Consider the following 27,988-nt stretch of genomic DNA (forward strand, 5'->3'; position numbering starts at 1 on the left):
CCTCTGATTTAACTGTTCTCTTTGCACATGGAACCAGCTTCTTTTTGAAGAGCAGCTCTAAGAGCTGCTGGGAGTAGGAAGAGAGTACTAGCCAGCAACCATCAGGTTCTTAAAAAATGGCCTTGTTTCATTCTTAACTACTTTCCCCATTTATGTTAAAAAGTTAGTTAACTGACTCCAGAATAGTTAGTGGTATGTAAATTTGCCAAAGAGTAAGCCATTAGTGGTTTAATATCCATTTGATAAAGACACCCAGAGTTTCCCCAAAAGCCCATGAAAACCATTTTATTTCAACTTCCCTCAAAGGAAAAACATATCATCTTGAAGAACACCTGTATTTCTGGGAAAATACATGCTGAATTCTGGTCGGATCCCCTCCCCTGAAAATAAAAAAGACAACTCCCACAAGGGGCATGCACGGAGCCGAGGACCATGGCTAATGGCACTGGGGCAAATGAACAGTGCTGCAGGCCTGGCAGTCACTTGTGGCCTGTGAATTAGGCCTCTCTCAGCCAGGTCCTGCAAACAATGGATATCTGCATGTGCCCCTAGCCCAAATCTCCACATTCTTTTTTTTTTTTTCCTTCAATATATCTTTGTTGGTATATGGGAGTGGAAGAAGCACAAAGCAAACAGTACAAGAGGTATTCATTCTCCTGGAAAGGAAGAGTCCATGCTAGAGGTCCATAGCCAGACTAGCTAGGGTCACTGTCATCCCAAATCTCCAATTCCTTTTCGGTAAACAGTTCTTGGCAGGTAGGAGCAGGCTTTGTGCCTTGTGAATACTATCAGAGTTGCAATATGAAGGCAGGGGGCAAGGAAGGAAGGAGGGAGGAGAGAAAAAGTTCTTATGCTTATTGCTGTCACTTAGGGGACTTCCAATGGCGCTTACAGAAATGAAATTTTCTGGGTAGTCTTCTGTGTACTTCCATGTGGGTAGGAACATGCCATCTGGCTTGAGCAAAGAGACCACACAAATGTTGAAGCTGCACAGTACCACCTCCCTGGGCAGAGGTGACCTTTCGTTGGTTGCAGGCGGAGCCTGCCCAAGGACGTTCTGCAAGCACTGCCAGATGTCACATTACCTCTGCACAGCTTCCTGATCTGGCTCTCCATCTGAGCTTTCTTCGTCCACAGGGGTAACTGCTGGGACAGCCTGCAGAGAGACAGGAAGGAAAGGCTCAAGGTGGCGGTTTATTCCTGAAATTGGACTTGGAGCAGGCTTTTCTGTTAACTGTCTTATTTGCAAAACTTTTCTAGGATGCCTGGGTAACACAGAACTTTCATATATACCTTTCTATTTTCCCATTTTTACCTTGCTCAACTGATAGTGATTTCCTTATTCATCTTCATTCATTCATTTATTCTCTCAACCAACAGCTGAATGCCTACCATGTAAAATGTGAATTTATAGAGATAGTCCTTGCCCTCATTTTATGTTCTAGCAGAGGACAGAGATAAGTAAACAGGCAATTAGAAAAGAGCACGACCAAGTCCTTTAATGAGGGTGCTTGGGAGTTGAGGAAGGCATCCTGGAGGAGATGACAGCTAACCTGAGACCTGAAGGACGAATAAGAGCTAGCCAAGCAAAGAGGGAGAGGGGTTGTGATGTTCTAGGCTCAGAGAAAAGAGAAGGTCTGCAGGTGTTTGGGGACATGAAAATATAGTAATAGACTATTCACCTGGAATGTCTAGGAAATGACCTGTTTCATATTAATGTTTCTTTCAGATTGTGAAGGTTTTAACTCCAAAAAAGCATAATGATTTTTTAAAAGTACATTTTAGCTTATAACATGTATTTGTGTAATTGCAATCACAATTCAAAAATAGTTGTTACCCATCAAAACACATAAGTGAAACGAGAACCACGGCACATGCATCACTGTCACTGTTCCCATCTCCATGTGGACTAGAATGCTGTGCATCCTTGATGGCTAGCTCCTCACAGCCTGGGGGGTCATGCAATCCCCATGCCTCAGGCACTAGAGCAAAAATCAGACTTCAAATGTTACAAAATAACACTTTTCAAATGGATGATCACTACAGAATGAAACAAAACTCAAGGGAAAAAAAAACCCCACACTTTTGGAATAATTCCATTGTCTGAATACTTCTAGGGTTTCCAGATCCTTTACTACAGTTTTACAAGGGTGGAGTGAACAGGGTTGGGCAGGAAGTGGCTACAGATGAGGCAGGAGAGGAACACTATGGCCAGTTATAAATGGCCTTGAATACCACATTAAGAAGTTTATTTTGAGGGAGCAAGTGGTGAATCACTAAAGGATTTTAAGGAGGGGCATAATGTTCTAAAACTTATAGTTTAGAAAGCTCACTCACTTTAGTTGTCCCCAACTGGCAGTGGGGATTGGGAGACATGACTAGAAATAAGGAAGCCAGTTAGGAGGCCATTGTTTTAATCTAGGCCAAAAATGACAGCAGTCTGAGTTAAAAAAAGGGCAGTGGAGATGGAGAGAAGATATTTAATTCATAGGTGGATAACAGATTTGATATGGGAGTAAGGGAGAGGGAAGAGTTAAAGATAAAACCCACGTTTCTAGCTGGTGTAACTAGGAGAATGACAGTTCCATTTACTGTCACCCAGGGGGTGGAACAGGCTTCAAAGAGTCATGATGTTTGTTTTGAGACAGACTGAATTAAAATTGTGGGTACTTGTGGGATAAACAACTAAATCTGTCCAGTAGGCAGGCATATACACACATACTTCAAAAGAGCCTTCAGGGCTGGAGACTCAATGTGAACTGAAATTATGGGAGTGGACAGGGTCATCCAGGGAGTAGGTAAAGTGAGATGGGAGCAGAACCTAAGATAAAACTCTGGGTTTCTCCAACTTCAAGGAACAAGTAGAAAGAGAGCCTAAAAGGGAGAGTGAAAGGGAGAGACAGGAGGAAAACAAAGAGAATATCATGTCACATAAAGTCAAAGGAAGAAAATATGTCAAGGAAAAAAATGGCCAACAATGACTAATAGAGTTGGGAGGTCCAAAATGAGTAAAGATGAAAAATGTCCAGTGGATTTATCAAGAAGAGCTTGTTAATGACTTTGATAAAAACAGTTAGCACGGATAGAGGAAGTCGCCCCATAGTCCATAAAGCTGTTCATGATCACCGTACATTGAGCTTGCCCTTCCCCAAATGACTCTGCCACCTAATAATCCATGTTATTCGCTTTGGCACTTAATCACAAATGGTCTTTTACTCTTATTCAGACCCTTCACATATATTGATCTTGTCTTCCCATAGCATAAGCCTGGTGAGGCTAAGAACTAGCCTATATAATTCTTTCATTTTCCCGACAGCAGTGTTCCTGGGAGTGCTGCCCGTGAACCAAAAATGTTGTTTTGTTACCAATCTGTGCTAAGGTAAGTACAGAAACTGAGAGTAAGCTTTTAGAAACTTTTATAGCAATTTAACAGAATGATTTTGTTTGTTGAAGCAATTAAAAAATTCAGCCTTGTATTTTGTATGTTTCTAAAATTTCATTTTTCTAATAATTCAATTTTACTTTATTTTGCAAAATATTAATCTGTGATGGACTGAAGTTAAACAAAGTGTGTCTTAATTTGAGAATCACTGCCCTAAAATACCTTGTAAGGGCTTTGGATATGGTAGTACTCAATCTTAGGTTACTATGATTGAATGAATTTAAAATGAATGAATAATTTACCTATGACAGGTAAATAACCAGCAGTAACTGAACCCAGTAACTGAACCCAGAGGAGGAAAAAAATCTTTGAAAGTGGCCATCATAAATACCAGCTGCCTAGGGAAGAGCTCATGAAAGCCAAATAATCAAGTGATTCCAGGTTGTACCAAAGATATAAGGTGGCACTGATCAAAGAAAGAGTTGGTGAGAAGGTAATTTTGGAAATCATCTAAAAAGCAACTGCATACAAAGGGAACTGTTCAATCCAATTGTCTTCTGGCAGGGAAAAGTTTTCTAAGAGGAGGCCATGAGTTGGATGACTACTACTCTACCTAGAAGCAGGCAGGAATACAGGAGAACTTAATTAGGGTGCCACTGAGGAAGAGGCTCTCCAGGGGCAGGGTTCAGTATAGAAATTATTTGGTTAAGTAAAGAAGTTTGCCAAAGATTAGACTGGAAAATTCTACTTGTCTGAAAAAAATGAGAGTATACTGAACATCATATATTTAAAGAAAGAGGAAATTCAGAAATGTAGGTTGGAACTCCTTGGGTTTTCAACACTAAGCCCACAACCTCTTTATTAAAAGCTTCTGCAAAAGTTAGCTGGGCTCCATGCTGCTACTCACTGGTGTCATGGTGACAAGTGGCGAGGGTCCCCGTGGGCGCTTCAGCAGCTGCTGGGCATGCAGTTGGATGTTGGCTCCTCCATCTGATGCCCTCCGGCCAAGGGGGCCCATTCCATTCAGCAGCTGTAGGGTGGGTGGCTGTAATAGTGACTGCTCCTGCCAGGAGTAGAGTGGGAAGGACAGACCGGTAAGGTGGGAGGGAAAATTAGGAGAGAACAGCAATATTCTAAGCTACTGAAATAAGGGCTCCTTTGATGGTGATCTAGACTAGAGAAATTGTCCCTCTCACCCGAGCTGCTTTGCAAGAGAAACCCACTTTCTCTATAAGGAAACCTTTAAACCCTGGAGAAGGTCCTCAAAGCCTCTCAAAGGAAACTCAAGTGTGTGTCTCTGGGGTAAGCCCTCTCCCATATTCAGGTACCTTGTACTCAAGCTGCCCAGTTGGTTGCAAATTTTGCATGGGCAACAGGTTGTGCATGAAGTTCACGTTAGGGGCCACCTGTAGGAATGGAGCCTGCGGGTTGACTCCAGGAAAGCCAGGTAGGAGCTTCTGCAGATCTTCCATAACTTCCGTGCTGACAGAAAATGGAAGGACAGAAAAGTTTGGTTAATTCTTACCCCAAAGTACTCACATCCCAAAATTGACAGTGCTAAGTTCCGTTTTGTTTAACTTTCCCCCAAATTTGTATTTCTCTTTATGATCCCAGAACAAAGTAGAAACCAAATGTTTGGGATCTTACTCTTTGGGACTGGGGATCACTATTTGCCATTGACCACTCATGTAAAACCAACAGCTCTGAGCCAAGAGGAAATGCTGGAATTAGTCCAGCTCAGGTTTTCAAAGCCTGGAGATGAAGAGCAAGTTTCTGGAGGACACAGGCCATCCACTAAAACAATGGCTACCCAAAGTAGCAACTGATTCACCAGGAAAAGAATGCAATTACTCTTGTCAGTGCTGATAGGACAGATAAGTACTGGATGTGCAGGGCTGTCAGGCTAGAACAGTAGGTTTTACACCATACTTTAAAATAAAAGATCTTTCCACTAACAGAGCGACACAGGACTCCACCCCTTTGCAGCTGACACAGTCTCTGGAGCCAGAATGTTCCCCTACTGCCTGTTTGATTGTAGGCTGGGAACGAGAAATGTGAAACAAGCAAATCGGCAGGCATGGGAGCCTTTTTTGCAAGTTAGTCAGAGAAAAGAGATTATTTATAAAAAGCTGGCTCTGCCCCTAGCTGAACTCTCACGAGAACTCTTGCCACAATCTTCTCTTCCCTACTCAGCAAAGAAAATATCCAGGAAAGAGGAAAGGCTATTCTCAGTGTTGAGAGTCTTCAACTGTAGAACAATGGAGAGAGTTGGTCTTTAAAACATCCAAGGATGGAACTACAGATTATTTCTCCAGTGTGAGGGCATCAGAGAACATTCTGAAAGACTGTTTTGGGAAAGTACCTGGGAAACTGGTACTTGTTCAGTGTGTTTTCGGATTCTTGGTCACTTAATTTAATTTTTGTCTACATAGATAAATACATCATCGTTTGTCCTCACCATCTAGATGAGTCTTGCATTAGAACACATGGCAAACCACATCTCTAAAAGCTGTCAAACTCAGATGAGTTTTATGTGACTCAGATCATTGGACCACAATCTTTTGGGTGAAGATACTATCCTGCTCTTCACCAAAGTATTGTGATGAATTGGCATGCTGGTAGCTAAAAGCCCACCATCCACTAAGGACAGCTTTGTAATTCTTCAGCCATAGCAAGTCTGGTCTATCAGAGATCCTGAACTGGGTGAAAAACTTGTCTTGGCCACTGAATTAGACCTCATCTGGAGAATACAATGCAAGTAGGAGAAACATGCTGTGGGGGAACTGGACTTCAGGTGGGAATTCCTTGCCCTGGTGTTGAGCGGGATATTGGTCCGATGCTTACCGTGGGTCAGCCACACCCACTGTGTGCCTCCTCATTGACAAATAGCGGACCAGTGCTTCAGGGGAAGGCTCTTCACCCTCATCACTATCCAAGTTCACTGCCCCATCAGCCTGAAGTGGAGGGAAACACAGTCAAATGAGAACTGAGAGTAATCAGAAATAAGATGTAAGGGAAGGACACAAGAATATGGAATGGAAAGGGGCTCAGCTGACAACTATCAGAAGTTGCTACTTGCCTCCACAATTTGGTTATCTGGGTTGATCAGCTGCACCTGGGGAACGCTGATGTTCATAGCGGTACCTGCCTGCTCCGCCTGGGAAGCAAGACATACAATATACAAACATACCTTAGGTGCTAGAGGGAAATAATGATAGTCTTTCAAAGTATTCTTGATTGCTAAAGTCTGCGCTTCTACCTCTGACTCTTCAGTTCCTCTGCCCTTAGACGCCACAACAAGGAAGCATTCTTTAGAGAACACCGTCTCTCCCAGTGATTTGCTATTTCTTAAAATGAAAGGCAACTATTGTTATTGGAATACCCTTCCATTCTCTCCGTTAAAGAAAGATTCAGTTCTTTGCTTGACTTCTGACAAAGGAAGAGATGACAGATGGGAGGGGACAGAGGTAAGGAGGAATCAGAAACCCTCTTGAGTCAGGATTAGTGAGCAATGGCTAAGCCTTCCCCCTGGTGTTACTTGTCCTGATTCAGGTCTCTGGAGTGATTGCCCACCTGGATGTTGACTGGTGTTTGAAAACCCATGGCTCGGGGCAGGCTAGGAGGTGCTCCAACACGCAGGGTTTTATGTCTCTTATGCCGATCACACAGCAGGCTGTAGATTGCACTATAGTGATCATAGGCATCTGATCTTAATGACTACCAAGAGAGAAGGGAAAAGAGTGAAAACCCCTGGTGAAACGGCATGCCAATGACCAAAACTCTGAATAATAACATGTGAAGACCACAGCACCTTCTTTCCAAGGCCCAGGGAGGGGCAGAAGAAGAAAAATAGGAGGAAAACCAAAAGAACCAACTTCCCAGGAGGGAGGAGAAGTGGAAAAACAGGACAGAAGAAGTGCTACACCTCACTCTGTTCTCCTCTCCTTTAGAGATACCTGTAGTGTCCGCTCTTTGTCCAGCCCCATGTCCTCCATGGCCAAAAGGACATCCTCATTCAGGGGGTCTGTTTGTCTTTCTTCCTTTAGTTGCTGACATTCAGCTATTAACTGTAAATCATAAAAAGAGGCAAACTGTCAGACCCCCAATTAACCGTGTTGACTTGGCAAATCAAATACAAAGACCCTGCTGTTCCATGCCCCCTAACTTGAGATTGTTTAGCCTCAGATAAAGCCTTCAGCAAGACATTTCTGGGTGCTCGGCTGTGAGCAGACAAGATCCTCAGATTTTCTGAGTTTCTTGGGGTACCTAGAATGGCCATAAGGGTTTAAATAAAGTATGAACTGAGCACACTAAGACAAGAGGAAGGAGAAATCCCCATGGTGGCTGAGCTGTAGAACTGTGGGCTGGACTGCATAAAAGCCAGGGAGGGACTATGATTTGGGAACAAATGATAGGAAACTAGTATCACTGTTCTCCAACAACTCGGCTGGTTTTAAATTCCTTCCTGCTTCACTTGCTTTAGTATTACACAGTAGTTTGTTCCTGGTGCCAAGTCATGGCCTGCTGACAATCCATGCAAAAGAGATGGCAGTAACTCCAAGAGGCATTCCCTGAGGCAAAGGGTACCCAGCTCACCCGGTCAAAGTTGGGATCGGCGTCCCCTAGTTTCATCCACTTGTGCTTGCAGATCTGCTCCATTGAGAGGCGTTTATTCGGGTCTAACACCAACATGTGGCGGATCAAGTGCTCACATTCTGCAATAGACAGACAGCCTGCCTTCAGTCTTTGGTGAGGAGAGGCACCAATGGAGCTGAGGAACTAGAAGCAACGTGAGCATGTGGATTTTCAAGCTCCTTACTTCTCATTTGTCCTTCTTGCTCCTTGCCCATTTCATTGCTTACTCCAGAAGGGATTAGGCAAAGGCAGTAAGAGGTGAAGAAGAGAGAAAAGCAAATCTGGTTAACGTCGTCACTAAAAGTCTGACCAGAAAAGGTCTGGGGATAATCCATGGATTTTATTTATTTATGTAATGTATGGCTCCATTTAACACAATTAATGAAGACTTGAAAGGCCTCGAAAGAGACTCAGTAGCTTACAAGGTCCTCAAGTATTATACACATGCATACCAATACCTTTGGCTTAGGTGTCCAAAACCCAGGGGATCTGATGTTTCTGATGGCCTTGGGGGTGAGGGGGGAGATGCACAGGCACAGGATGCCTCCCTGGGATTCAGCTCATCTGGTTTATCATTTGCTCAATGTTGTTTATACGCTCACAGGCACATTAAACAGGGCTTGAACTACACAGATTTGCAGAAAGAGCACTGGATTAGAAAATCACAGACCTATATTTGGATTTCAAAACCACCCTGTCTGTGTTTCTAAGTTTTCTCATCAGCAAATTGAGGATATGGGGGATGATGTGTAGCAGTTGTTAGTAGTTGTAAAATGGTGGAGCTGGTGATGATGGTGATAAAAACAGCAGTACTAACAAGACATTCTCCTGGGCACTCTACAATTATTACTATTTCATTAATCCTCACAGCAATTCTAGGAGGAAGGCCACATCATCATTTCCATTTTACAGATGGTAAAAATCAGGCACTGAGAAGGTAAGAAAACTTGTCCCAGATCACATTAGATTAGTAAGCCAGATTTTCTACCAGACAGCCTTACTCTTCAGCTGGTGCTCTTACCCACCATGCTACAAAGAACCATTAAACTGACATCTTCCAAGCCACCAGCACCTCTTGCTTATTAAAGTACTGCAAAAGTCTCCTAACTGGTCTTTCTGCTTCCCTGCATGTGCTATTACAATCCATCCTCTGCAGAACAGCAAAAGGGATGTTTCTAAAACATAACTCTGAGCATGTCACTACCTTGCCTACAACTCTCCAATGTCTTCCTGTGACCCTCAGAATAAAATTCAAAGTCCTGAGCCTCCAAAGCATTGCCTACCTCTCTGATGTCCTCTCCTACAACTCTCCCCTTTGCTCACTAAGCTCCAGCCACACCGGCAATCTTTCTAGTCTTTGAACATGCTTAATACACTCCCACCTGATGGCCTTTACACCTGCTATTTCCTTTAGTTGAATGGCTGCTCCTCAGATCTTCCCCTGGCTGGCTCCTTCTCATTCAGGTAAAAGCTCAGATGTCACTTCCTCAGAAAGCTCTCCCTGACCACCTAATCTAAAGGAGGCGTTCTGTCACTCTCTAATGTATCCCACTGTCACATTTCCTTCATGGCACTTACCATGGTGAAATCATCTTATTTGTGTATTTACCTGTTTATTGTGTAACTCCCCCACCTCAATGTAAGCCCCAAGGTTTTGGCACTGCTGAACCTAATACCAAGTCAACACCAAATATGTTTATTACACCCAATAGGAGCTAAATAAACATCTACTGAATGCATGAATAAATATTTATTGACTATTTAATCAAATGAGATTGTATTTGTAAAAACGCTTTTAAATATATAGAATTCTGTGTAAGATATAGGTTTTAATATCTTATGATTCTACCTTACTAGAACTTTCCTGAAAACAAAGCTGGTCTGTGGTAACAACAATAATAAATTACTGCTAATTTCTAAAGACTTTTTATATGATAAGCACTGTGCTTACCAACTTCATTTCATATACTCTTCACAACCACCCTGAATTAGATACTGTTATTAGCTCCATTTATAAATGAAGAAAGCAAGATTTTGAGAAGTTAGATAATGTATTCAACATCATAAGGCTAATAAATGGCAGAGCTGGGACTTCAAAGCTACACTCTTGACTATCCTTTTATACATCCCATTTATACATGGAAATTCTGCCTGATCTATTTCTCCAGGGTGAATTCTATTCTGTAATACCCACAATTTCTTTACCATTTGGCAAACACTATTCTATATTACTTGTCTTGAAAAGAACTGTAAGAGGAATTAGGCTAAATTTTTTATTTATTCTAACTTTAAAAGAAAACACACAAGTGAGATCATCAACATGATGACGTAAACAGCTACAGAAAACCTCTCCAGAGAGTCAACGAATAAAAGGACTATTCTGAATTGTTTGAAACTCTGGAGGAGATATAGACTGGAGAAAGACTGCAAACTCTGAATTCATGAAAGAGAAGAAATATCGGCCGTCATTTTTTTTCTGTTTTTTTTTTTTCTCCTCTTCCTCTTACTTTGCAGATGAAATGGAAATATCCTCATGTAGATGTGGTGGTGAATGCATAACTGTGATGACGCTGGGAACCTCTGATTGTTTACTTGGGAGGGAATATACAGTGTGTGAATAAAACTGTTTAAAAAATAAACAGAGGGATGTAAGTGCTGGAAAAAACGTGGAAAGTGGGATGTACCTAATCACTGTTTGTAGGGAAGTAGAATGGTGCAGCCCATCTGGAGGACACTGTGGTGGTTCCACAGGAAGCTAAGTATGAGGCTGCCATATGGTCCTGCAACCCTGTTTTTGGGTATATACTTGGAAGAACTGAGAACAGGAACACAAATGGACATTTGTGCAGTGGGGTTTATGGTGGCAGTATTCGCGATTCACAATGGATGGAGATGGCCTAAGGGTACATCCACTGATGAATGGAATGGCGAACTGCGGTGTATACATACAACGGAATATTGAGCAGCTACAAGAAGGAATGAAGTTGTGAGGTATGCAACTAGGTGAATGGACCTTGAGGACAGTATGCTGAGTGAAATAAACCAGAAATGAAAAGACAAACATTATAATGCCTCACTACTATGGACTAACTATAATGTGCAAACTTAGAGAATTCAATCCGAAAGCACAGGTTTTCAGGGGAAGTCTTATGGTAAACGGTTTCTAGATTGTAAGCTCTTACAGCAGTTACATCCATTCCTGAGTTGTGATGGCTATTTCTAAATTTTGAGATGCTGAGTTCTTTGTGTATAACCTGGTTGGTCCCTGGAACTTTGGGTTATCTGTGTGACATGACACCTGAGACCCAGAGCCAGAGTTCAGCAGCTATGAATGTCAAATGTTCAAGAAGGTGAAAAAGAGAGGTCACGCTCAAATGTGGTCTCTCTCTCTAAGCCAACTCTGCAGGTAAACTCACTGCCCTCCCTTCTATGTGGCACATGACTCCCAGGGGTGGAAATCTCCCTGGCAATATGGGACATGACTCCCAGGGACGAACCTGGACCTGGAATCATGGGATTGAGAAAGCCTTCTTGACCAAAAGGGGGAAGAGAAAAGAAACAAAATAAAGCTTCAGTGTCTGAGAGATTTCAAACGGAGTTGAGAGGACATTCTTGAGGTTATTATTATGCATTATACAGATATCCCTTTTTAGTTTTTAGTATACTGGAATAGTTAGAAGGAAATACCTGAAACTCTTAAACTGCAACCCAGTAGCTTTGACTCTTGAAGACAATTGTATAATTATGTAGCTTACACTGTGTGACCGTGTGATTGTGAAAACCTTGTGCTCACACTCCCTTTATCCAGTGTATGGAGAGATGAGTAGAAAAATGGGGACAAAAAATAAATAGATGAGAGGAAGGGATGGGGGGATGGGATGTTTGGGTATTCTTTTTTTACTTTTATTTTTATTCTTATTTATTTATTTTGTGGTAATGAGAATGTTCAAAAATTGATTGTGGTGATGAATGCACAGCTTTATAATGATACTGTGAACAAGTGACTGTCAATTGACTGTACACTTTGGATGATTGTATGGTATGTGAATATATCTCAAAATTGAATTTAAAAAATACAACAAAGACAAGTCCCTATATTAAAGTAATTTTGTATCAGGCATCAAAAATTTGTTCTTGCCTTATGATTAAAAGTATTTTCAAATCCAGTGTGGAGTCTAAAAACTGTAGTTCCTACATCCCTACAAAACAGAGTAAATGTCATCTATAACATTATGCTTTTGTGAAAATTATGTTTCTAGGGTAGCATCTGTGAATATTATGAATATCATTGACACACACATTTATGGTCTGAAATTATTTGAAAGAAAATGTCCTAAAGTTAGCAAGTTGCTAAAGCTAAAGACACTTGTGTAGGGACAAGGCCTGGACTTGCTTCAAAAGTTGTGAAATTGTTGTTAAGACCTCTAGATGGCACTCTTCTGTTTTCCTTTGCTTCCATAGACTTTAGTCCTGAATCAGATGCCCGAGGCAGAATGACATTCACTTACAGGCTTGCTTTAAAATAGAGACTTTTCAAGGCAACTTCCCTAAAAAGAAAACAAACAAAACAAAACAATATGACCATAGTAAGTCCGGATTAGAGGACACATCTAGTTCAATTTCAGGGTCTTGAAACCTCTCTTCAGTCATTCTTAACCATTATTTGGTCTCAGATGCCTTGAAAAATCTCCAGAAAAATGCACACAAGCATTTATACATAAAATTTTTGCATAAAAGTGCTCATGGAACCCCAGAAGCTTGCCAGGGATTCCCTAGATGTCTACAGGTCACAGGCTAAGAACTCCTGGCTACAGTGTCAATACCTAAAGGACAAGAGCCTTTATTTTGGATGTCCTACCTAAGAACCAGCATGCAAAGGAATAGAAATCTAACACTTTTCATATGTAGCACAGATGGTAAAATATGGCAGAATGCAGAAAGCCAAGAGATTATCATCAACTCATACTTCCTAAGTGTCATATAGTTCATGAATTTAAATTCCAAATAGATTTGAGCACACCATTCTATATAAAATATGAAAAGAGGGCGAAAACAAAAGGAATAAATTGCTCTCAAACCTAATAACCCAGTCAATGACAGAAGAGTCAATTTAAATGAGTGAAAAGAAAATGGGGCCTCAGATCAAAGGGCCCAGATGCCCTTTTCCAGATGCCAAGAAGTTCTCTATTTTAACATCTAAAATAGCCCCATCACTTGTTTTCTCCCAGAAAACAGAGCCTTTGATACTGAATGAAAGTGAAGCACTTTGGGCAATGCAGGCATATGCCACTCTGCTTGCTTCTGTGTGCCAGAGGAGCAGCGCCCCTTCAGAGGGTAGCTTTCATCTGTTCCTTGCAAGATGCCGAGCCATCGCTGCAGTGAAAATCACTGTGGGCCCATGAAACTTGATATGCCAACAGAATGTCAACTATAGGGTATGCGGCCCAGGCCCTGGCCTCCTGTCCTGACAGGCATTTGTTTGGCTTTGCGGAGGAGAGCTGCCATAAGGGCAGGGTCCTAAAATGGGAATTGAGATTGCCAGTGTGGGTCCATCCAAGAAGACAAGGTCTTTAATATCGTTTTTCTTTTTTTTGGCCTGGATAATAAACAGTTTCCTCTAAGAGGATGAAAGTATTTGGCCTGAGGAGAGAAAAAAAATATACAATGGGGGAGGGTAATTAAAAACTAACTTCAAGTTCACAAGGACAGTTAACAGAAGTTCTCTTTTCCCGTGTCTATTTTCAAAGGCTAGAAGAAAAAATAGAATAACTTGAGAAAGTATTTCCTGACTAAAACTTTGAAAACATGCCACCTGAAGACAGGTTAAAGGAGCTGAGGCTGGTTTACCTTGGAGAAGAGGTATGGGCAGGAAGGGGTATGCTGGGTGTTCTTCAAATATCTGGGGGGTATTTTATAAAGACGACAAAGTAGATTTATGCTGTGCGGTTCCAAGGGCCTGGTTTTGGAATAATTAGGAAGTTACACGTTCAGTGGAGGAAAAATCTTTCTAATTATCAGAGCTGATGCAAATTATTGGATCAGGGTCGTCAGGATATGAGGGGCCCCTTCGGGAAGTGAGGAGGGCCAGTCAAGCAGGCAGGGTCATACTCGGAGCACAGCTATTTTTATCCATTTTATAGATTAGTGTTCTGGGTAAGATTTCATTTGGAAAAAAAAAAAAGTCTAGAAACAATTGGATAGGATGAACTCTTTGGTTCCCTCCAACTCCAAAAACTATGTAACTATGAAAAGGGAGTGATGCATCCCACGAAGTAGTGAGCTTGATGTAATTGGAAATGTGGAGTCAGAGGCTGGTGTCTGAGGTCATTAGGCTGGTGTCATTAGAAGGGATCCCAGAATTAGGAGGGAGGAAGAATGAAGTTTGTATCCCCAGTATCTACTAACATCTGACACATAATAGGCCCTCAATAAATGACAGTTGAAAGGAATGCCGGATACCCACAATTCCTTCCAACAACTTTATTAATCTGATTCTAAAAATCCATAATAGGTGGGACAGGATGTTAAAGTTGGTGGATCGGGGTATCAGGGGAGGGGTGTTGGGGTATGCTAGAGTTCTGTGTATGGGGTTTGTATTGTTTTTTCAACTGTTCCTGTAAGTCTGAATTTATTTCAAAAAAAAAAAAAAAAAAAAAAAAAGAATCCACAATAGAATAAGCTAGAATAGCATTCTCCATGCTTCCAGCTGGATACCCAAACAACTACCATTTTATATGAGATTGGGATGTGGCACTGTTAGGGGGCAAAAGTCTGAATCAGAGGATTTCCAAGGTTTTCCCTGGTAGCTTTAGAGTTCTTTGTCTTGCTCAAGGGTACATACTTGCTAATCTTTTCTGAGGTTATACAGAATAATCTGTAAATCACATTACCACTTCTAGCACATGGGCATGGCCATAACATAAAGGTTATGATAGAGCAAACCCAAAACACTTCTTCACAATTAATTCTATTCCATAAACCCTGTGGATTTATTTGCAAGTATTCATTATAAGCCTTTAGCATGTTGAGACAGTGAAGGAAACACACAAAGGAAAGAGCAAAAAAACGAAATAGGGAAGGAACAATTATAGAGCACTTCATTAAAAAAATATTTAATAATAATAATAACTAACATTGAGCACTTATATGCTAGGCAGAGTGCTAAACCTTCAAAGTTAATTTAAGCATTTAATTCACACACCGACCCCTATGAATAGGTGTTACTATTATCGCCATTTTATGGATAAAGAACTTGAAAATCAAGAAGTGAAAAAATCTGTCCAGGTAATAAGAGGTAGAGCCAAGATAACAAATTGTGATCAGTCTTACTTCAAGGCCACAGTTCTTAAATTATATAGTGCCCAAAGTAAATTAATTATTGGTGTGTTAGGCAGTAGCCAACCTATCTTCATAAAAACAAATCAAAATAACTTCATTCCCTCTTCAGACAGATCAAATGCCAAGGAATCTCAGGAGGTTCTATCATGATAGAGTTACCCACAAGCCATGGTCAGCAGGCTGGAAAACAACTGGGGGTTGGAGGGGGGCAGTTGCAAACTAGATTAAAACAAACTGAGAATGCAGGGACAGAACATCTAAATGGGGGAGGGAGATCTTCCTGCTATAATGTTGCTGTTAAGGATTTTATACATAAAGAAGTGCAAATGCAGTTTATATACTCCAGTTGTACCAAGGTCCTGAAGACCATAATGGAAGGCTCGAAACAATAGATATCTCCAGTCAAGGAATCGTAGGCAAGGAGAAGGAAGAGGCAGAAATGCAGGGAACTGAAATCATCAGAAGCTTCAGGCTGATCCTATGATGGCAGGAAAGCCAACTGTCCCTTAAATCCTTCATGCAATGCCAAAGTACTGGGCATGGCAAAGTGAATCATTTTTAGCTCTGTGGGCAGAGGAATGGTCTGAAAGAAATCGAGTCATAGATTCTTTCTGGCCACACAAAACCACTTTGAACTGATGGGAACATAAGACATCTGTGTGCCAGGAGGCATGGGAAGAATGCTAGGAGGATGCAATTACCCAGGAAAGTCAAGCTTCTTAGAGGTACTTGGAAGAAGGCATTGGTCTAGTTTGTCACGCACCCTTTAGTCAATCAATACTAGGTGTGCTCAAAGGTAATTCCAGAGCACACAGCCCTAAGAATTCTTTATTTTCAATAATTTTAACAAACTTCTCAGTAATGTTTAACCAACCAGAGCAATTCAAATTTCAAAGAAGGCTCTATTTGAGGAAGAAAAAACAAAATTCAGAGAGGAAACAAAAATAAATAGGCTGTTAAATCTCTAAAACATCTGTTTCTATGGCAAACAAATAGCTGTCTATAATTTTTTTTAAAAAAGTCAAATAGCAGTTTTAAACTTCAGTTTTTTAGAACAAATATGATATACTGCCTGATTCTGTCATCCATTCATTTTGTCCAGCTCAGATACCAGTCTAGGGGAGAAGAATTAATACTGTTATAGCAGACAGAGCAAGACTGGTGAATGGTATGCAATGAGAATCTCAGGTCAGAACAACCTGGCTTTGTTAACAATCTTTACTTTATATGTTCTGGATTTACAAATGTTTGTGATCCAGAGCTCTTCTTTAATGCTGAGTGCCTTTTCCAAAATGAAAACCCACCCACAAGACTTGTTTTTTCCTTAATGAAAAGAAACGAGAGTCCCTCACAGTGTCCTGATTCTGTCACAGTCATGTCTAGGATAGTGTGACTACCTTACAATGTCATGATGCCGATAGAAAAATGAAAAAGTAAAGTGACAAAAAATCACCAGTGTTGCCAAGGGACCTTCTTTTAGAAAGAAGCTGATCATAGTTAGGAATCCTTATTCTGTTTGTGGACTAAGCCCTACAAATGACATTTTTTAATATGCCCAAGGAAAACCCTGTCATCACCAGCGATCAGCTGAGTTCAGAGCTGACATAGTTACTTTTCACATAGTTACTATTTTGAAATCTAAACAAAGTGGACAAATGGTCTTTAAATAATTTAGACATTGCTATGTAGAAATAGCATATGCTGAAGGTGCTATCCTATAGATGCATTCAGAGATAGAATAAATGTTAAATACAGTCATACAAAATACAAACTTTTTTTGTTGTAATGAAATTTTGTTATATTGGATATTGCTAGAACAATGGCACTCTTAAGGCTTGGAAAACTTTTAATCTATAAATTAAATTTTGATATGTTACTGCCACAATAGAAATGCATAAACGTTTCTAAATCCCAAGTTCAAGGCCTGGTTATTTAATAATACCAAAATTTTACACAACCGAAAAAATACACAATCTTGGAATTCACAGTGATGGGATTTAATCTATAACAAACATATTGGCTGTAATAAGATTTGACTCAAGAAATAACCATTGAGATCAGCTCCTCTAATACACTGGCTCTGAAGGGAAAAAAAACTGTTCTGAAACCATTTGCTTTCAGTTCTTTGGGGGAGAGAAAAATGGGAGTTCCGTACAACTGGACTTCTTCAGTGAAATTCCTGAAAGGATACTGCAACAGCACTAGACAGACAAGAAAGTGCAGAACTCTTGATTTAAATACAAATCCCAACACTACTGGTTTCTACAAATTACTATAATCAGAACATTCTGGAATAGAAATAAAGTTCCTTATAACTCACTTTCCTGTAAGGCACTTTCAGTGGTTAAATATAGAGGCCACAGCGAGATTGCTTGAAACAATTTAGCAATTGTTGAATAGAGCTGTAGGAAAAGCTCCTATTAGAAATCAATAAACGTAGGCTGAGAGGCTTTCCTCTTCTATTTTAATAGTTTATCAACCTGCGATAGGCTGGAGGTGGAGGTGGGGGGAACTAACAAGTGTTTGACCATATATCTCCATTTATGAGAAAAACAAATCAAAGTAACTTGAACTTTTGATATTTTCAATCTGTTTTTCCAGGTGGAAATGTTGCCAGAATTAAGATTCAGAAATTAAGAGATCCCAGTCAAAGGCTAGAAATTTACCTCTAGTCCCAACCTTGAAAAGACCCTGGCTTGCTAGCACACTATCATACTGGAGGCTATTCTGCAGTTTGTGGTTATAAAATGTTGCTGCTTATATGATGACATCGTTACTCATATATTTTCCTGAGCCCTAATAGCAATCATTATACTAGAACAAAATTCTAGTTTATTTTTACTCCAGGGTCCAATACAGAATACCCTGATACTAACTCTTTTTTCCATAAATAAACTGGACTTAGATGGACAAGGATATTTATTCCAGGACTCTCCTGATACTTGGAATAACATGCCAGATATGTATTTACTGAGAATTAATATGCAATCACAGACGGATAGCTGGTCTCTGAAACCAGATTGCCAGGGTTCACATCTCAGCTCTGTCACTTACTAGCTGTGTACTCTTGGGTGTGTAACTTAACCTTTCTGTGCTTCAGTTTTCTTGTCTATTGAATGATGATAACAGCTTACCTCAAATAATTATTTTGAGCATTAAGTAAGTTACCGCAACAGTGCCTGTACATAGAAAATGTTCAGTAAATGTTAGCAAACATCCAGCTCTCTGGAGTCCTTCCACTTAGAACTTCCTCCTTTCTCTAGTTTTCGATATAGGGTTGCCACAGCGAGGGGAAAGTTTGCTTAAAAAATACAATACCTTGTGTCAGTGAACTCAGTAGTCATACTCGCCCACAGGTTTTCCATTGTTAAGTAAAATCATGGAGATGGTCAGGGGAAGCCTGCTTCTAGCCTCCTTCCTGATATCATTTGTGATTTCTGCCTTCATTAACATGAAAGCAGCTACCCGGATTTTCTCCCTAGTGGTGGATCATTTGAGGACTCTGCCCCTCATATATGGAGGCTGATGGGAGAGCTACTTTTATCCCCAAAAGAGATGATGTGTGATTCTTGATGAGTTAGCCGATCAGGGCAGAGTTGTTTGCCTCTAAGTGGAAGCTTTTTGGCAGTGGCTGCACACTACATTCTCCATCAGAAGCATTATATAAGCCTGGGTCTTGCATTCTCAGTGATAAAATGCTTCAGCAATATTACAATTAATTAAGTCACAATGAAGTTTAATCAATAAGGACTCAAAAATATTGTCCACAAGAGATCTCTATGCACTCTCCATCACTGAAGTTTTTTCACTGTGAATTAATTATTCTTTAGTTAAATAAATGACTGATTTTACTTTATTTGCTAGCAGGTTGGTATAAAATGGGAATAAGGCAAACTGAGCTTTAAGAAGTAGACTTCTGATTGCTGTAAAATATATATTGTTAGTGAATGGGTTTGGCACTCCAAAAAATTAAGTTGTTGGCTTCCATCACTGGGAGGGGGAGTAATCAGAAGCAGCATCTGTTAACACATGGGGCCAGTTACCATCATTTCCAACAGCTCCAACAAACAGCAAATTTCAACCTTTGATCCTTCTATAATCTAGGCTCAAGGTTTTCCCCAGCTGCTCACTGGGATGCCCTGACAACTTTAATCCAAAAGCACTGATCTGGACCAAACTTATTTTACTTGAGACATAGAAAGCCAACTTTATATTAGATCAAGAAACTAGAAGTCACCTGACCTAGTCTTCTTCATAATAATCCATGAACAGAAGTGTATAAAACCAATGTTGGCTTACTGCATAAATCAAAAATTCAGATCGCTAGTCACGTTAAAAAATATAACACAAGACTGATGTAAGATTCTATAGGTAAATGTGGTGATGATTCAACTTTTCATTAGAAAATATTTACCAAATATTTATACCATATCAGGCACTGTTAGGTATCATGGAAGATGTTGATCAAGGGGCTTACACTTCAGGAGCGAAGGGTGGAAAACATATACATAACTTTAATACTATTAGGCAGAAAATCATTCAGCATCAAAGAAATCCCCTTTTAAATTGACGAATGCCCCCGTCATTCCAACTTGAAACGTTATCTCTTTACCACATCTCAGGCATGCCTGTGAAGGGAAGCTGTTATCAAACAAGACTAGGCATAGAAATATCCACTTATTGTGAAGTGAGGATACTTCATTCCACACATTACTGACAAGGAAGAGAAGCATGGAATTCTTGAACTAACTGTATCCATTTGTAGTGCATGGCCTCCCACAGCTGCAGATACTCTGGAATACAACGTGGCTAGAAGGAAAAAGAAGCTAGACGATGGGCCTTTCTCTGTTTGCTTCTCAAATATTAATTTAGAAAACTATCCCAGCTCTCTGGAATTTCTAGATCCTTTGGCAGAAAAATGGATAAACTCAGCTCAAGTCTATGGCAACAGCTAAAGGAAGGAAAAGATCTTCTTGATCTTAAGGATTTCCCCTCAACCACATTACCTTCTGCAGTACTGCGGCAGTAGGCCTGGCAGGCTGGTAAGTAGCTGGCTCTTGCCTCCACATAAAGAATTATCTCTAGGTCTAATGAGCTACAATTGTGCCCAGAAACTGGAGACATAAGCAGAAAAAGGACTATGGGACAGACTCTAGGTTTCCTTCACATGAACTTGAAAATTCCATGGTACTCAAAGGACGTCTAAGCCAAGAAAAAGGTAAACAATCTCATGCATTCATTTTCTCCTATGCCTGATCCTTTTGACAGCATTCCTGGTGGGCCTTAGGATTCAGGCCTACCTATGATATGTATGTCCCTGAGGGCAGGCGAGATCATATTTGTAACTCAGCAATTACCTACTCATTTCCTAGTCTGGGTTGTTTCTCATTGTCTGTACTTAATCGAACAAAAACGTTCATTTCTACTTAAGGAAATTATTCGCCTGGGATTAAAGAGGGCCCACATTTAAGATAATCATGCCCGCTTTCTCTGTGTCTTTAACCTTCCCTGTCAACTTATACCAATATTACACATACTAGTTCTTTATAAGCAGCTAAATGTTATATAGTTTATTTCCAAAGACTAACAGACACATGGTTGGCAGTATAGCTAGCCGTCAGGGTTTTACCAGGATTTACTGTCTGGTAAGACCTAAGTAAGAAAGAATGTTTTGTCATGCTGCAAGGGAAATGGGGAGATGCAGGGTAGAGGGTACCTGAACTGCTCTCAGGAAATACTGTGGCCATGAGAAAAGCAGACATGGTTTATTCATCTTGCCCTGTCTTTGCGATAATATGGGGTAGTGGAACAAGCACTGAATTTGAGCCCTGACTTGGTCATTCATTACCTGTGTGGTTTTGAGCAAGTCACCTAATTTCTCTACACTTAAGGTTCTTCATCTGCAAAATGGTAAAATCACATATGCCATTCATTATACCAGAGCACAGTTATGTAGCTCAAATTAGATCAAGTATAAGAATATTTTTTGTAAACTTAAAAGCCCTAACGAAATGTAAATTACTGTGATTGATATTACAATTTGCATAATAATATTATCTGGAGGTGCTTTTGTAGTCAGCATTTTAACAAACCTATGAACTCCTTCATTCATTCAATAAATATTTACTGAGCACCTATCAGGACTCAGGCACTGTCCTAAACCCTGGGAATAATGCAGTGAACAAAAACAAAAGCTCATTATACTGTCAAGCTGTGGTGGGGGTCGGGGTGGGGAGACAATAAACAAATAATGTTTGTGGTGATAAGTGCTATGAAGCAAAATCAAGCAGAATTAGGGGAAGAGAATGGCCTTGCTTGACAAATTTCATAATAACATTTAGAAAAAATATGTCAGGTTATGTCACTCCTCTATCAAAATCCTCCAATACTTTGCATTTCATTCAGAGTAAAGAGTACAGTCTTTACAGTCACTGACTGAGCCCTCTTACCTCTCTGACCTTATCCCCTTCTCCCTGTCACTCACTCCTTTCCAGCACACTGGGCTCCTCCCCATTCCTTAAGCACTCTAAGCCTGCTCCCTTCCCAGGGCCTTTGCACTTGCTGTCCCTCTGCCTGGAGCGCTTGCTTCCTCAACTTTTAAAAATCTTTCTTGAAAGGTCTCTTTCTCAGTGAAGAAGATTCCTGAGCATACTTTTAAAATAATCTCCCACGCACCAGCCCTAAACCCCTTCTCCATTTTCTTTCTTTGATAGCACTTATTATTATCTGATATAATAATAAATCATTAATTCTGAGGAGACTTACAATTAAATCTAGCCCATTAAATCTAGCCCAAGTTTTACCTATTTTTTCTAAAATGCACTTCTCATTGTAGCCAATCAAGTGGACATATACTCTGCATATTCTTCGTTAATATGAATATGGATGATTAAGCAAAACTAAATATACTACCTTCTGTATTGTCTCTTACGTGCATATGAATGGTGGTAAAAACTCCAGATTCTGGGCATCTGGTATCTGTTTTCAGTGTTAAATTTTTCCAAGAGCAAGTTAACCTACTGTCCACTCATTTAAAAGAAATGTTTTGTGTTTTTTTTTAAAATATGAGTCTGGAGGATAAATGTCATAAAAGTAGGAAATGAAGTGGCAAGACTAAGATGCAAAACCTGCTTTATCCTTGTTATTTAAGACCACATCTCAATGGAGTCCTGGTAAATGGAAATATTATCCTGAAAGGGGATCCGGGAGTAAAGGACAGGGGTTAAACAGGCATTTTATCACATTGTTACTAAGTGGTAGGCCTAGTGACTCTTTACATACATTATGTAGTTTAATCCTTGTAATAACAACCCTCAAAAAACCCTCAGCCAACTTACAGATGAGGAAGCTACAGCTCAAAAAGACTTAGAAATCTGCCACACAACACTAGTAGCTAATGTACAGACTCTAGATTCAAACCCAGGCAGACCAATCTGATGCCAGAGCTTGTCTGCTGCACCCCATAATCCTTGCCTCGTGGAGGTGCCAAGCCAGAGAGCTGGAGCTAAGAAAGGTTGTTAAGTGAAGCATTTATACTCCATCACTGAACTCCTGAGATGACTTAGCATGTCTAACTATCCATGGACCCAGTCATAGCTGTGTGCTGGCAATTCTCTTACCCGTGGACATAAAAAATGGGATGCGGAACTTTCCACTCAGCACCCGGGCCCGCAGATTCTGCAGTGTGCTCCCATCAAATGGCAGGGCACCGCACACAAGCACATAGAGGACAACTCCAAGGCTCTGCACCACAAACAGAGAGTACATACAATTAATCGCATCAAAGGAAACAAAAGAGGCCATCATAGTGTGCATACGATGATGATGGTGAGTCATGTGCAAGATAATGGAACAAACTTTGTTCTTTTTTTATAAGAAATAATGTGGGCTATTGTCAAAGCCAATCATCTTCAGAATATTTAATACTCTTCTTGGCTTCCAGACATTAATTGTGTATAAGATATCCTGAATTTCTCAGTACTCAATCTTTAGGGGGGAGGCAAGTGGCAACGCTAGAAAGAATCTCAGTTCTTGGCAAGGGCACACATCTGAGCTGGCCCTTGGGGTTCTTTTGCAGCTGCAAAGGGGGATTTGAAACCTATGGCTCAGCCCATAACATAACTGCTGAAGGAAGGACTTTGCACAAAGAATTGGGAATTCAAAGAAGAGGTGACCATGTTCCCAATTCACATGTAGTATTATTATGTGTCCTCCAGGATGAGGGCAGTTGTCATCAATTCAGGGTAACCAATGCTTCGGGGAGCAAAAGAAAGCAGTAACTTACCCAGATGTCCACCTTGGGCCCATCATATTCCTTTCCTTCAAAGAGTTCGGGTGCGGCATACGGAGGGCTGCCACACCAGGTCTTCAGCAGCTGCCCAGGAGTAAAGAGGTTACTGAAGCCAAAATCTAGAAAGGCAAATGGACGTAACTTAGGTCATCTTAACCAGCAAACACTAATTGCCGGTCACTAGAGTAAAGGTTCAGAATCATTAAGCTTGAATACAAAATGTGAAAATAGAAAGATTAGAAACTATATAGCCAGCCATTTAAACGTAAAAAAATAAGACTGAAATTGAGATACAGGTGAACTATAAGGCAAACAATATCTGGTAACTAAAAGTAAACATGATTGGTCTATGGCTGCAAAAACAGTGCTGTCACCTACATAAACTAGGCAGAGGAAGGCGGGTGATTAACGGGTTCCTTCAAAAATGATAATGAAATCAGATCATGACTGCAACAGAATTGATAAATACATGTAGCCCACCAAATTGGATACCACATTCCCTGCCATTACAGCATTATTTTTATTTCTTACAGCAAACCCATTTATGACCACTAGAGACACAATGAATTAAAAATTAAACAAAGTGATATTATTATCATGATGGCTTACCCAAAATAAAGAATATGCAACTTATTTGCAAACTGAACCAAGAACATTTATATTGTAACATCAATTCCTTATGTACTTCAACCTCCCCCTCCCAGAGCTTTAAGAAGGAGTAGGTAGGAGGTAGGAGGGGTGAGGCTTGGGGATGGCAGGGCAAAGGATAGAGTCACTGACTATAAATATTTTTATTCATGAACAGTCTGTATGTGTGACAGGCTAGAACTCCCTCCACAGAAACTCCTTCCTACCCCAGGCATACTACACTCCCTGCCATCACAGCATCAAAAGGTGCTAAGCACCTACCAACTCTTTGAAACGCTTTTCTCTCTTTCCTAATTTTACTCTCTTGTTAACCCTGTCTCCTTTTGCTGTTTGCTTTTCTTCTTTCTACCTTCTACAGAAGGTGTTTTCTAGTAGGCATTTCCTGATTTTTAACTGTCTCCTCTTACTCTATATTTTCTCAGGGCTAAGAATTTTGATCCCACCACTTCTACTAGAACTTCTTTGGGGGTAATTCCCCCCCAAATTCATAACTCAGGCCCTAGTACCACTCTTACTTTCTTGGCCTGAGCTTCCAATAACTGCCTGGGAAAAAATGCCTCAAAGCTACCATTTTCCAAAATCTGATCTGCTCCTCCATCCTCATTAGTGGCATCGCCATCCCAGTCATGAGGAACAATGGAGTCACCTTTAATTCCGTTCTCCTCCTCATTTCCCATATCCAGTTGGTAATAAAAGTCTAGCTCTTTGAAACCCATATCTAGGAAGCAGGGCAAGATGGTGGCATAGGGACATGTGGAATGTAGTCAGTCCCCTAGAACAACTAGTAAGTAGGCAGGAATAACTAGAAAAGAGTCGGGAACAACTGATGACTGAACACACCGGACATCCATGACTGAACACACATTATATACCAGTCTAGAATGGGTGGAATGGTTGAAATCGCAGCATAGAACTGTAAGCAAGTTCCCCAAACTGCAGAGCTGGCACCCCACCCCCACCAGCACAGTAGGCTGAGTAGAGAAACTTTACTGTAGGAAAAAGACGCAGTCCCTGCTGAGAGCAAAGGAATGTAGCTCAACCAAGCTCCAACTGCAGTTTTAATTAACAAATCTGGACTACTGAACACATGCTACGAGGGGAAAAATACAATCAATGCTGATTAGTCTATAGTTAACAGTAATATTGTAATATGCTTCCATTAATTGTAACAAAGGCAAAATACCAAAGCTAAATATCCATAAGAGGGGGATATAAGGGAGTGATATGGGATTCTTGGTGGTGGTGGTACTGTCTGAACTTTTCATTGTATTTTATTATTTTTCTTCTATTTTTGAATTTTTATTAATCATTTTTTCCTCTCCTTTTCCTCTTTCTTTGAGGAAGAAATTGAAATGTCCTCATATAGATTGTGGTGGTGAATGCATAATTATGTGATTGTATTGGGAATCATTGATTATTTACTTAAGGTGGATTGTATAGTATGTGAATAAAACTGTTTAAAAAATAAACAGAGGGATACAAGTGCTGGAGAAAATGTGGAAAGAGGGATGTACCTATTCCCTGTTGGCAGGGAGGTAGAATGGCAAAGCTCAGCTGGAGGGCAGTGAAACTAATTATGGGGTTGCCATATGGTCCCGCAACCCTGTTATTGGGTATATACTTGGAAGGACTGAGAGCAGGGATGTGAGAGGATATTGCATACTGGTGTCTATGGCAGCCATATTCATGATTCGCAATGGATGGAGGTGGCCTAAGGGTACACTGACTGATTAACGGAAGGGTGAACTGTTGTGTATATATATAATGGAATACTGAGCAGTGGGAAGAAGAAATGAAGTTGTGAGGTATGCAACTAGATGAATGAAACTTGAGGACAGTATGTTGAGTGAAATAAGCCAGAATGAAAAGACAAACATTACAACACCTCACTACTATGGCCTAACTATAATGTGCAAACTGTGAGAATTGAATCTGAGAGCACAGGTTAACAGGGGAAGGCTTATGGTAAAGGTTTCTAGACTGTGAGCTCTTACAGCAGTCACATCTATTCATGAGTTGTAGCGCTGTCCCTAAATTCTGAGATGCTGAGCTGTTAGTGGATAACCTGCTTGGGCTCTGGAACTTCAGGCATCTGTGTGATGTGACACCTGAGACTCACAGCCAGAGTTCGGCAGGTATGAATGTCAGCATTACCCCATACAGCAAATGTTAAAGAAGCTGAAAAAGAGATCAGACTTCAGGTAGAGAGATGAAGGAAATGGACTTGATTAGAACTAAGGTAAACCAGACTAAAGGGAAAAGGATCATTATGACTATGTTTTAAAACCTCAACTTCTGTGTAAGACCAAAGGAAGAGATGTTTATTTGACGCAAAATCTATATTTTCTGTAGCATGCTATATAAGTTAACATGAATGGTCAGTTTATTCAAACATCATAATTACATGAAACCTTGAATAGGGAGTGAGAGCTGGTTGGTTTGTATGGGTTAGCATGAAGCCCTGATACATCCCAAAGTAATTTAGGCAGAGAATAAAAAGTATTTGCAAAGCTCCCTTGAGGGCCTGGGAAAAAATGTGGGAAGATTAAACTTCCCTACCTGGGGAATTACTGATACTCTCACAAGCACTAGGGGACTACCATTGTAGTAGGCCAAATCCTTGATCATGGGGCTTGCCCTTATGAAGCTTGTTACTGCAAAGGAGGGCTAAGCCTATTTACAATGGTGCCTAAGAATCACCCCCAGAGAACCTTTTTCATTGCTCAGACGTGGCCTATCTCTAAGCCCACTCAGCAGGTAAACTCACTGCCCTCCCTGCTACGTGGGGCCTGACTCCCAGGCATGTAAATCTCCCTGGCAACATGGGACATGAATCCAGGGGATGAGCCTGGACCCAGCATCATGAGTTTGAGAAAGCCTTCCTGACCAATAGGAGGAAAAGAAATTAAACAAAATAAAGTTTCAGTGGCTGAGAATTCCTCAAAATCAAAAGCTTCTGTGCCTCAAAGGACTCTGTCAAAAAGGTGAAGAGGCAGCCAACTCAATTGGAGAAAATATTCAGAAACTGTATATCTGAAAAGAGACTGATATTCAACATATAAAAGAAATCTTACAACTCAACCACAAAAGAACAAACAACTCAATTATAAAATGGGCAAAAGATATGAACAGACATTTTTCCGAAGAGGAACTACAAATGGCACATGAAAAGATGTTCATTTTCACTAGCTATTAGGGAAATGCAAATCAAAACCACAGTGAGAAATCATCTCACACTAATAAGAATGGCTGCCATTAAACTAACAGGAAACTACAAATGCTGGAGAGAATGTGGAGAAACTGGAACTCTTATTAATTGCTGGTGGGAATGTATAATGGTACAGTCGCTGTGGAAGACAGTTTGGCAGTTCCTCAGAAAACTAGATATCCTACGATCCGGCAATTCCACTTCTCGGTGTATATACCCAGAAGATATGAAAGCAGTGACACAGACAACATTTGCACACCAGTGTTTATAGCAGCATTCTTCACAACTGCCACGAGATGGAAACAATTCAAGTGTCCATCAACAGATGAGTAGATAAACAAATTGTGGTATATACATACAATGGAATACTATGCAGCAGTAAGAAGGAATGAGGTCCTGAAACATGACAACATGGATGAATCTTAAAGATATAATGCTGAGTGAAATAAGTCAGACACAAACGGAGAGATATTGTATGTTATTGCTA

General features: G+C 40.5%; 1 protein-coding gene across 9 annotated transcripts in view; it reads right to left on the bottom strand.

Annotated features, from left to right (window-relative positions):
* SIK3 (SIK family kinase 3) overlaps positions 1–27,988 on the bottom strand; it is a 306,246-nt gene that overhangs the window by 21,502 nt on the left and 256,756 nt on the right. For 6 of the 9 annotated variants that reach the window (XM_037841544.1, XM_037841547.1, XM_037841548.1 and 3 more), the window contains 10 exons: positions 23,640–23,764; positions 22,975–23,098; positions 7,979–8,097; positions 7,339–7,449; positions 6,956–7,099; positions 6,462–6,539; positions 6,227–6,336; positions 4,711–4,864; positions 4,290–4,445; positions 1,086–1,156 (listed from right to left, as the gene is read on the bottom strand). In XM_037841544.1, the coding sequence (XP_037697472.1) occupies positions 1,086–1,156; positions 4,290–4,445; positions 4,711–4,864; positions 6,227–6,336; positions 6,462–6,539; positions 6,956–7,099; positions 7,339–7,449; positions 7,979–8,097; positions 22,975–23,098; positions 23,640–23,764 (1,192 nt within the window). Of the gene's footprint in view, positions 1–1,085; positions 1,157–4,289; positions 4,446–4,710; positions 4,865–6,226; positions 6,337–6,461; positions 6,540–6,955; positions 7,100–7,338; positions 7,450–7,978; positions 8,098–8,201; positions 9,266–22,974; positions 23,099–23,639; positions 23,765–27,988 lie in introns of those variants that run through there. The other 3 variants (XM_037841541.1, XM_037841546.1, XM_037841549.1) reach the window with 2 other exon arrangements.

Source organism: Choloepus didactylus, chromosome 6 (assembly GCF_015220235.1).
Source record: "Choloepus didactylus isolate mChoDid1 chromosome 6, mChoDid1.pri, whole genome shotgun sequence".
Lineage (NCBI taxonomy): Eukaryota > Metazoa > Chordata > Mammalia > Pilosa > Megalonychidae > Choloepus > Choloepus didactylus.